The sequence below is a fragment of the Acartia tonsa genome, chromosome 6 (genome assembly GCF_053477335.1).
Source record: "Acartia tonsa isolate MP-2025a chromosome 6, ASM5347733v1, whole genome shotgun sequence".
NCBI classification, from domain to species: domain Eukaryota; kingdom Metazoa; phylum Arthropoda; class Copepoda; order Calanoida; family Acartiidae; genus Acartia; species Acartia tonsa.
In genome coordinates, this window is record NC_137265.1 from 6246813 (window position 1) to 6258842 (window position 12030).

At 31.8% G+C, this 12030-nt stretch overlaps 2 protein-coding genes across 2 annotated transcripts; both read right to left on the reverse strand.

Moving 5' to 3' along the window:
- Nucleotides 1-1509: 1509 nt before the first annotated feature.
- LOC145323241 (uncharacterized) lies at nt 1510-4120 on the reverse strand. Its single transcript, XM_080165683.1, has 4 exons — nt 4051-4120; nt 3189-3269; nt 2639-2705; nt 1510-2090 (listed from the first exon to the last, which is right to left on the reverse strand). The coding sequence occupies exons 1-4, from the start codon at nt 4108-4110 to the stop codon at nt 1918-1920; spliced, it is 381 nt and encodes a 126-aa protein (XP_080021809.1). The 5' UTR covers nt 4111-4120; the 3' UTR covers nt 1510-1917.
- Nucleotides 4121-5737: 1617 nt separating this feature from the next.
- Nucleotides 5738-10006, reverse strand: LOC145321679 (uncharacterized). Its single transcript, XM_080163200.1, has 5 exons — nt 9919-10006; nt 8908-8990; nt 7167-7279; nt 6474-6681; nt 5738-6039 (listed from the first exon to the last, which is right to left on the reverse strand). The coding sequence occupies exons 1-5, from the start codon at nt 9991-9993 to the stop codon at nt 5871-5873; spliced, it is 648 nt and encodes a 215-aa protein (XP_080019326.1). The 5' UTR covers nt 9994-10006; the 3' UTR covers nt 5738-5870.
- Nucleotides 10007-12030: the final 2024 nt, after the last annotated feature.

Genomic DNA, 12030 nt, shown 5'->3' on the forward strand with positions numbered 1-12030 from the left:
CTCTTTATAATCTCATTTATTATGACCATCCATCTAATTTATTTTAGACACCCTGCATAATGAGAATAGATCTTATATCAACTCTTTATATTCACATTTATTATGACCATCCATCTTATTTATTTTAGACACCCTGTATAATGAGAATAGATCTTATATCAACTCTTTATATTCACATTTATTATGACCTTCCATCTTATTTATTTTAGACACCCTGTATAATGAGAATAGATCTTAATCAACTCTTTATAATCTCATTTATTATGACCATCCATCTAATTTATTTTAGACACCCTGTATAATGAGAATAGATCTTATATCAACTCTTTATATTTACATTTATTATGACCATCCATCTTATTTATTTTAGACACCCTGTATATAGAGAATATATCTTATATCAACTCTTTATATTCACATTTATTATGACCATCCATCTTATTTATTTTAGACACCCTGTATATAGAGAATATATCTTATATCAACTCTTTATATACACATTTATTATAACCATCCGTCTTATTTATCTTCATATTTTCAATATACAAATGCAACAAAAAGGCTATTTTTATTATAAACAAGGATATTTATAGCCACAATTGGCGCAACTAACTAAAACAATATTTTAGAATTGAATCCTTGGCATTCGTAAATGATAGCGACCTGGCTTGCTGTTGGCTACGTGTTGGGTTCGAGTCTGGTCCACACCGCAACATATTAGAGACGTTAAAACAAGTACTTACTGCTGCTATGTCTGGCACATGCTGCTAATAATGAGATTAAAGGCAATGTATTTCAAGAAACAGGCGCAATTAATTACCATGTACAGCACAGTACAGGACTTACAGACAAAAGTAATTCAATCAAAGAGTCGGTTGTCTGTAAAATGTTACTTAACCTAATATCCTACAATGGCGCGTTAGAAAATGATGATCTGATTTCTGAATACTTGAAATTAAACCCAAAAACGTATAGGATCTAGGTATTGTTTTTATTTTACAGATTTTAATACTTTAATGGATAGCTCATTTTATAAATTTTTATGCTTCCTAAATCCTAACATCAGTCATAGAAATAAGACATGGTAATGTCGTAAATATAGAGTAGCTGCGCTACTATAGAAATGAATTTATCTATGCAACAAAATATAAACAATGCATACAGAAGTTTATCTTAGAAAAAAATAATAAAATCAAGATTTATTGTATAAAAATTTGACTGATAAAAGCAAAGCTTTTCTAAATTTAGGTTTAGAATGTACATTTGAAATGTTAATTTTGACTTGGTAACTTTGCAGGATGATTCTTGTAACAGTTAGTTAAGATTTATAAATGTAGCAACTCTATAATTGTTACCAGAAAGTAACAGTAATATCTCCATACAAATGTTGAAACAATAACAACAACATTTTTTTGTCATGAATAAAGCAATTTAAATTTTACATCATAATTTTTATTATCTAATAATTTGATAATTTTGTTTTATAGCACTCAAACTGCTTTTTTTGTACATTAAACCTAAAAACGGCATTTAAAATAAAATTAATTTTTGAATTATATAATAATTCTTGGTGTAATACAAATTTTATTTTATTTAAAAAGGCAATTTTTTTTTGTATAATTGGTTTTTCCCCATGAATATTTAAAATAATTAACCAAAATATTATTTCCAGTATGGCTTAGAAACTGATTAATATCCGCTGGATTAGAACCTGTTCTCAGCCATACTGAAAAATCATGTATAGCATCATATTTCAAACAATCTCCCAAAAATATCAAAATGAAAGTCATAGAATTAAAACAAGTTTTGCTAGCCCGGGCCTTTGTTTCGAACTTTAGGGATAACAAAACCAGTTTTAATCTTATAATTTTTTGTTTTGATATCCACGGAAAGCTGTCTCTTCTTGATTTAGCTTTATTAATGGTAAGGGTGTACTGGAGAAGAGGGGGCTGGGGCTGGAACCATGTGTTGAGCATTTGTAATTGTAATTGTAGTTGTAGTAGTTGTTGTGGTTGTTGTAGTAGTTGTAGTTGTGGTGGTGGTTGTTGTTGTCAAACACCCTTGTGGTGCAACTGTCCTGCAAGTCATACCTAAGTTAAGAATCTATATTATTTCTGTTTTTATGCCATCTTAATCACCTCCCTTTCCAGAAAAAGGAAGCTTAACAAAGTTTCTAATAAAATTAGCCATGTGACGTCATAAAAATGAAGGATGAGAGGAGTGTGGGAACAAAAACCCCTATAAAAGAGATGGATAATCCCTCATTTTTATGATGTAACATGGCTAATTTTTTTAGACACTTTGTAAAGCGTCAGAAAAAGTAAAGATTAGGTTTGAAGTATAGTTTGTTTTTGCAAACAGTGCAACAATTCAAGTATCTATTTTTGTTTTTTATTGCCATCTAAATAACCTCCGTTTCTCTCTTTTTTACCCTTATTTTTTCGTTTAAATTGTACATTCATTTACATGGTTTGTTGTTATATGCTATATTTCATGATCATTACATACAATGGGTACTATTGAATAATATTGAAGTCTTTTATGGTGAAATAATTTCAAACCTACTTATATTTTTGGGTTCTTGCCCTAATATACCCCCTGCCCCCCTTTGGAAGTCCTTTCTAATAAGAAAGTGTACCTGGACAATAACCAAATGGACATCTACCATTACACTTTGTTTCACATGGCTGTCCTATGCACCCTTTCTATAATTTAGACATTATAAACATTGTTTTTATCTTCTTTCTCATTTTAATCATATTGTTCCATTCTAGTTTTTTGTCATATGCCTCTATGTATGAGCTTTTGCAAGGTAGCTTTTGCCATCTCTAAATCTTATTGATTGATTGGTAAAAAACCTTTTGAAAAAAAAACTTTATAGAATGACTAGGAACTAAAAAGCTGTTGTTACAAATGTTCTAGAGCCTTTATAACACGTCCCATAATTAAAAAAAAAAATAATACAAGAAGAACAATGATTGCTTGAACTTTATAATCTTGTAAAATGCTGAATTTGGTTTACCATAGTTTTGAGCTATTTTCTTGCGGAGTTAAAAATGTGACCAACAAATCACTGTTTGGGGCGACCCCACTAGGGGCTGTATGCAAAGTCTTAAAGTTCTAAAACATAAGTATTTCATTAAAAACGTTCACGAACACTTTAAGTTTAAATTTTTATGTTTATTATCCTTGCAGGCCATGTAAGCTGTAACACAACACAATGATCTTGGAACAGCAGAACCAATTTCATCATTAATTGAGAACAAATCCTTAAATTAAGTAAGACAGTATAGAAATCTTTTAAAAGAAATAGAGTCTGCGTCCCTTTCAATTAGGGGCTCTGTATTAGAGTGGGCGAGAAGTGATTTGAAAAATAACCAAAAACCTTCCCAAGACCTACATAAAGCTTCCTTGAAATGAAACTCAATCAGTTTAATAATTATCAAAATCTTAAACTTCAGAAAAAACCTTATTACATAGGATAACATAATAATATATTACTTGCATCTTACACCAGATTATCATGTACTCTAACAAAGTGTAACTTATAGCTGGCCAAAATAACGAACCCCCTAATCCACCCCCTTTACCCAATCCCCTCCCCTCTTATGGTATAAACGAACTGAGCAATAAATGATGTTAATGTTAGCAACCTAAATTGACGACAATTAAACTAAAAAAATGTAGATTTTTCTACATTGATATGTTGCTATTATCAATCTTTAATACAAAGTAGAATGATGTCTGTCCGTCCTTCCGTCCGTCCTTCCGTCCGTCTGTCCGTCCGTCCCTTGAGATCTCTGAAACCACTGAATCGATCGGATTCTACTCTTCAGGGTATATACCAATTGGTCCTGTGGTGGTTTTAAGCCAAAAACAAAAAAATTCCCTCCCATTTTTTTGTTTATGGGGAAGTCAGTTCACATAAAACTACTGGCAGCTCCAGTAGTACTTAATTTTAATTTGTTAAATTTTTTAAAAATTACCTCTTGGGGCAAAGCCCCTAGAGGCTAAGGGCGAAGCCGCTAGTGAACTTATATTGAACAGTACCTTTTGATTAGTTGTATAAAATAATTGAGTGAGTATAAATATGATTACAACGCCTCTCATCCTTTTCAACTGAGACAAATGTTTCATCTTTCAATACATATGGTTAAGTTTTTAAAAATGAATCTTTTTGACACTTGGGTTCTGTGCGTCTGTTTATCTTTATAATGACGTAGTATAATTTTAGAAGTGATGCTTTTCTTTAATTGGTAAGTCAGTCAGTCCGTGCTTCCGGCTTTTTTCGTTAATATAGGCATATTAGTATTGTCCTATCGATTTCAAACTTTGTATGGCGATTCCTGTAGTAGTTTGGTACGATTTTGAAAGCATAAAACATGATTTTTTGAACACTGATTCCTAGGACAACAAAAAACAATATTAAGCTAAGAAAATCTGCAATCAATCTTAAAAATGTATTTAAACAGTATATTTCGCTATTATGAATGTTGTCATCCTTGTTCATTCCACACTTTCTTACTTCATAAAGTTATGTAATAGTTAGACAAATTTCATAAAAGATAATAAAACGTTAATAAATCAAAAATTAAAACGTAGTATGATTATTACTAGTGAACACAGATCTTGAGGGATAAGACAAAAACAATAAATGGATGTAGAGTGTACACCCTCAATTATTATAAACCAAATTATCCCTTCTGCAGATTATGATTATTTGTAGAAAGGTTCGAACCAACCATTTCAGATTTAAGGAAATTTTTTAAGCCAACGAATTAAAGAACATGTTGAGAAAGAAAGTCTGTGTTTATATATATAATTTACTTTTCAATATCCCCTCACTCCCTGCTCGTTAAAATCTCTTGTGTCATAGAATAAACAAGGATAACAACATCGCTAAAAGCGAAGCTGTAAAGTCAGAAGAAAGGATAATCATATATTAACTCTTGTAGAGTGTCAGAGCTTGTTAAGCTATTCATAAATTTGTAACTCTAAAATTATACATAGATTTGTTGCAAATTGCAGTAAAAGGACATACTTAAATTTTTAGGATTTGATAAAAGAGATGCTTTGCTAATAATATTATACGTTGTTGGTTCCTAACATTCAGTATTTTAAAAATCATATCTATGAAATAATCATACCATACAAAATTTATAGTCAAAAACTTAAACGTCAGCAAGTTTTAAATGGTAACGATTTAAGAGTTGCTACGCTTTCTAAAACGTACTTAACTGTTATAGGAATCACCGTGCACAGTATAAAATAGACATAAGAATTGTAAGATGTCTAAACTAATGAAAAGAGTTAACCGTTATGGACATAAGGATGGACGGAACGACCCTAATTATAGACAAACTTCTTTTTTAAGCAGACATAAATTAGATGACATTTATGCCTTACTATATTACTAGTGTATATTACACTTTTCGAATCCCCCACTCTATTCTTTCAATTTGAAAGAATTGTTTATTAGTTTCTGTATTTCTATTTCATATGGTTTTTAAGATCTTTCCAAGAGCAGTCCGTTTATTTCATTTTTAACACTCATTAAAGTTAACCAAACTAATTTTCCTATAACTGAAGCAAATCATTATTATTATTTACTTCTTTATTTGACTTAACTATTTAAATAAAAAGTTTACATCTGAATTATAAGAGTTATTATAACAATATCAAATTAAAACTAATCCAAGATATTCTCTTATAAAAAAAAGTGTCCAATAAGATCCAATAAGATGCAAATATAAGTTTTATTATAAAAATAATTAAGCACAAGCATTACAAAAATCAATTTAAAATGCAGTAAAAAAACATTTATTGCATATTAAAAAATGCGCTAGTATTACAGCAACAAAAAACCCAATTTAAAATGGTATTGTTGCATCAGTTGATTTTGTTGTTGGAACAGTAGATTTTGTTGTTGGCACAGTTGAAGTAGTTGTTGAGGAACTTGTTTTAGTTGTTGTTGTAGAACTGGTTGCAGTCGTTGTTGTAGAACTGGCTGTAGTTGTCTTAGCACTTGTTGTAGTTATCCTGCAATTTGATCCAGAATAATTTTTTTTCTTAATATTTTTTTAAATTTTAAGAGATACCTATAATAAAACTTTTACACAGGAATCAATGCAATTGTAAATTCAAAAAGAAAATAAAAAACTCCTATTTCCTATATCCCTCGACATTAAGGTACACAATTTCGAAATCAAGCTAATTTTATACAGTTGCTATGCATTTTTTAATAGTTATTTATTAGATCGTATTATAAACAGCTTTCCACGGATATAAAATGTACAAATAAGATTAAAACCAGTTTTTGTTATGCCAAAATGTTGTGATTTTTATATTCGTAGAAAACTGGATACAATACGATATTATACATGAGTTTCAGTATGGCTTAGAACCGGTTCTCTTCCAGCGACTATTAATCGTTTTCGATGCGATACTGAAAATATCTATATTTTCTGGATGACCTAGATGTAGTTGAAGTTGTTGTAGTTTGTGTAGTAGTTGTAGATGTTGTTGCTGTAGTGGTTGTAGATGGTAAAGTTGGTGTAGAGGTTGTAGATGGTAAAGTTGGACAGGTGACAGTTGGTGCACAGGTAGTGCCTGATGGAGGCACTGGGGTACTGGTTGTTGGTGGTGGCAGAGGTTTTCGTGTTCCTGAAGGGTTTGCTGGACCTAAAACATAAATATTGTGTTTTATATTTTATTTCAGACATCTAAATTTAGCCCATAAAGAAACTTGAAAATAATCTAAAATAGAAAGTGACTGAGTCACTTTGTTTAGGGTGTATTTGGTTGTATATAATTAGACTTTTGCAGGTCAGGAATAATTTTTATTTTGGTAAATATTAATTTACATCAGCTCCTCCTTAAAAGTTTTAAGATCTTTCTAAAAGAATAGGATGATTTCTGCTTTCCTTTGAAAATCAGGAATTGTAAGTCCACCAACAGAAAGTCAGAGACATTTTCTTTAATGAATGATTATGTAGCTCTTTATAGTGCCTATAAAATAATGACGTCATGAATTACAAAAGACCAATGATAGGCAAATGCACAGACTGAATTACCAATAAAAAGCCAGTATAAATGCTAATTGACCAATGGAAGGCCAGTATTACGTCATTTTTATAGGCACAATAAAAAGCTTCGCATCATTATACCTGGATTTCTTATACATTTCCTCGGGGCTACAGACTTGCAGGTCATTGCTGGACAAGATCCAAAAGGACACCTGCCATTGCATTTAGTACGGCAGGATTTCCCTACACATGCATCCTATCCACAAACATTTGTATTTTGAATAATCAATACCTTAAGCCTCCATATAAGCTTTAATAAAACCCTCTCTAAGATATTCTTTCTCTCAAATTGTTTGAAAAAACTCAAAAATCCTAGCCATAATTACCTGAAAGGCTATATACAAATAAATATCAGAATTTTATAAGAATGATATAAAAAGTTAATTCAAAATTTTAATAGAGGACAATCACCAAAATGGGGGCAAAACTTTATTCCAGCATTAATATCTTAAAACCAGCTTAAAGCTTCTCTTTAAAGCAAACACAGACATTTTAGTAATTTATGAATTTTTTACTTTTGCTAGAAGTAGAGACATTATTTCAGAGAGAGAAGGGGACAATGGGCTCTTTATTACAATAATCCACAAAGTTTTTAATAACATTTTCTTATTCGTTGGCTTAACAACTTTGGGGACTTTAGTAAATTTGAAAGTTTATTCATTAAGTTCAGTGTTCATACGTTTTAACCACTAATTTTAATCAACAAAAGAGGTAATTTTTTATCATTGTTAGGGATGTACAGGGTGCGCCACATAAATCCGGACTTTTTCTTATTTTTAAAAAAATGAACATAAAATCGTCAATTTTAAAGATTTTATTGAATTTTAAAAACTGGGAAGCAAACTAGCTATATGACTATTAGATTATTCAATAAAATCGCCGCCAGCCTCAATCACCGCCTCTACCCGCCCCCTGAACCGCCCTCAGACCCTGGTCACCATGTCCCTGTCCAAGCTGGCGAAGTTCTCCTTCATAGTGGCGATGAGGGAGGTCTTTGTGGTATGGGCGCGTCTATTAGTTCATGCTTTAATGGCGCTCCAGGCCCAAAAGTCAATTGGATGAAGATCGGGGCTGCTGGGAGGCCATATCTCCTTAGGGACGTGAGTAACTGCAAGATCCAAATTCACCCATCTTTCAAGCTACTCTTCGACACGGCGGCTCTCATTTGGGCCACAATTAAGCTAGAACAACGTTCAATACTTTTTTGGAAATGGCATGAAGATTAAGCTAGGGTTATCATCGCAACACATAGTCTAAAAGTTTTAAGGTTACAAATGGGCCCATGTAGTCGAGAACCGAGAAATTTTCACGAATTTTCACGATTTTTGACGTTTTTGACATCTCAAAATCTGCCACGTTTCACTTTGATGGAGTACTACGGCCAAGCCATTTCAGATAGAGAGCTCTAGTCTTTTCTAGTGTCTTACTTGTGTATCTAACAGTATCCCCAGCAAGTTGCATAACTCTACCTCACCTACAGATGGGCTGAGGTCACATTTAGTGGGCCCTAGTCAAGAATCCAGGGTAAACTATCTGCGCGTTTCGATTCTGCCATGTTGAACATAAGCGCTGCCAGCTCGGAGAACACGTCCTCCATCGTCTAAAAATTTTTATGGGCAAAAAGGTAATTACCCAAGCTTTTTATAGTGTGGTCAAACGTCATGATTGGTCAAGTAGTTTTGGTGCTATGGCCGTTTGAAAAAAGTCCGGATTTATGTGGCGCACCCTGTACATGAGTTTATCGGCCATTGTATTATCCCTTTAGATCCCTGCGTTAGCCTTTATATGATATTTAGATTAAAGTTTATATAATATAAATATTTCCTTGCAGGCCATGTAAGCAGTGACACAACATAGAGACCTGGATAACAAGGATCCTCCAGTAACTGGGTTCAACAAATCAACCTGAAAGAGTAATGGTATGTCTGTGTGCATTTAAAAAAAGGATCACCGTGATTGTCTCGGCAGGGAAGCTGCATTTGTGTCCTTTGTAATGTGCACTATCCTGAAAAGTCCTTTGGCCATTTATCCTTACACCAATACAACGACGACGACATTTCCTCAGAGTCAGAGATTTCCTAAAGTGCAGCATTCCTAGTGAGACAGGCGTTGGCTCCGACAAGTGCGCTTTCTTCTGTTGTTGAGAAAATGTGCGGGACATAAGATGTGTGTTGTTTGTCATTGAAACCGCAATTGCATAAAGAATCCATCCTCTGGACTGTCCTGCTTGCACGGAAAAAAAACCAGGTAACGATTCAGCTCATGCATGATGTGCATAGGGCCTTAACTGCAAAATGTTTCAAATAAAAAATAATAGCAGATCTCCTTTCCTTTTCTGTTTGATGAAAAGACCAAATGTACCTATGTAACATGTTAATATCTTGTATTACACTTTTATATCTCGTTGTATTTATCTTTGCTATTAATGATCTTATTATAATTTACCTATTTTAATTATTGTATTTGTTTGTATTCTTTATCTAATGAGTTTTTATATTTTTTCAGTTGAACAGTTTTCAACTTTAAATAAAAGATTCAGAAACTACTGCGTTGTCAATTTCTTCGTCGGACGGTAATAGGATGTGTGATCTGTAAGCCAGTTGGAAAACAGTGATAGTTATTTAATGCAACATATTTATTGTTTTTATTTTAATATTTGTGGGAAGTTGTCTGTGATACGATACATAATTTTTCAGTGTGACTGAGAACCGGTTTTAATCCAGCGGATATTAATCAGTTTTGATGCCATACTAGAAAAGGGATTAGCAATATTTCCTTAAACTTGTTCATTAAAGCCTAATTGTGTAGCAATTTTTGAAAATAATTATATTACCTTTATATCTGCATTAAGTTCATTTACAAAAAGACTTGAAATGAAAACTGCTAAGAATGTTGCTGTAGCCTTCATTGTGATTCTGAGAAAACTGATGAGAAATTTCTTAATTGTTTTATGAATTAAGATGTACAAAAGTAGCAGAAAGAAGGGATGTACAAATTTTTATTTCTATAAAATCAATTTTATATTAGTAGCATTTGGTATTATATTCTAATAGAATAATTAAATTTGCTGTAAAATTACAATATTTTGGTTTTAATTTTTAAGACTAAAATTTAGCGCTGAACATCTCATATCCATAATACTTTAAAATCAATTTTAGAATAAATGACAATTTTATTTTATTTTGAAGTACATCTTTTTAAATCTCTAAGTTTCTTTTTATATTAATTTATGTTCATTATAAATCAATTCAGTTTTGACATTAAGCAGTGATTTCCATCGAGGCAAACTTGAAACCTAACACTTACTCCCATTTGTAAAATTTTATTTTGACTTCTTTTAGCCTAAAATGCTTTTATTTCAGTAAAAAAAATTTTTGCTTCAATTTCTTTTATCAGTTTACAAGTTTGATTGTTAGTGCAACCCTTTATTTCCTCCATTTTCCTTATCCATCAATTTTACAAATCTAAAACTGCAACCCAATATATTCAATAGAAGTTGTTGAAAATATAGGCATTAAAATAAGGCTTCGTCACTACCTAACTTATTTTCGTATAAGCGGCCCTTATTATAAAAATTGTATAATATAAAATAACTTTATTCATTTTATGATTTATGATTTTCTTTTTTTTCTTCTAATTTTTACAGAGAATTTTATTAGATTATAAAAAATGTTAAGAGTATCTAGGATTTTGTATTTGAGTATTCTCTTTTGTGCTATATATGGACAGGTAAAAATCCATGGTCTATAATAAGCAGTTTTATTGTATGATTATAAATATTCTTGAAATGTTTTACATGATTTTTTTTAGGAACAATCAGAAAATAGAAAGTATGAGTTATCAAAGGCATATTGTAGTATATTATCTTATGTTCAGTGTCAGGCAAGTGTTTTTCACAAAGAAGTAGGATATCTGTATTTCTGTCTGTAATTTTTTGTTTGTTTGGATCTATAATTATTGTCCATGTCTACCAAATATTTCAATCAGCATTTTTAAATACACTCTGTACTTTCTCAAAGTACCTCTAGGTCCTAAAACTAAATTGAAAATAAGTTAGGGAGGGGATAAGTGTTTTTTCCCCTATGTCTAGCCCCCCAAGAAATCAAAAAAACCTTCAAGGCCTAAACTTGCGATGTCCCAACACTGCGGGGCTACCCTTTACCACAATTAACCCTACCTATCACTAAACTTTCAATTTATTTCAAAATTAGGGGTGGGGAAAGTTCTGTGCTAACTAATTATTGATATAACAGATCAATAGTATAGAATATAGATTTATATACAGACAACTAGCTCCCTTTTTTTTTCAATGACCTTTTTCGTCTGCTTCTAAATTATTTTCTGCTAATTGGCTGTATTAATATAAGCGACACCATTGGTTGGTTCTCAATGACCCAATAGAAAGGTTGCACAAGGTTGATGCGATGGGGAGATGCAGTTATTTAACCCTTTCTCCCTCAAGTGTTTTACTCTAATATTATTACAGACAGTATGCAAAGGAGCGGCATGTACTGAAGACTGTAAACCTATATGTATTTTTGGCAGCTGTCCTTCCGTCAAATGTGGGGCAATTGCCTCCAGTGTTTGTAATAAGGACAAAAGGGCAACTACCTGGCATTATGGCAATTAAAAACTTGAAGAACTTAAATGCTATTTATTATTGTTATTTTAATTCTTTATTATATTTAAAAAATAAATTTTAATGCACAGTGTTGAAGCTTTTATTACCAGAATTTTTTAATAAAAAAATGGTGGAATAGTACAGACGACTCATTTTGGCAATTTTTATCATAATGATTTGTTTTTGATATTTACCCCAGGCAGAGGGGGGGGGGGCATTGGGCTATTAATTACACGCTGGCTTAACAACTTTGGGTACTTCTTTTGCATTTTGATTTGTTGATTCATTTTGTTGAGTGTCCAAACGTGTCAATGTAATGTACAG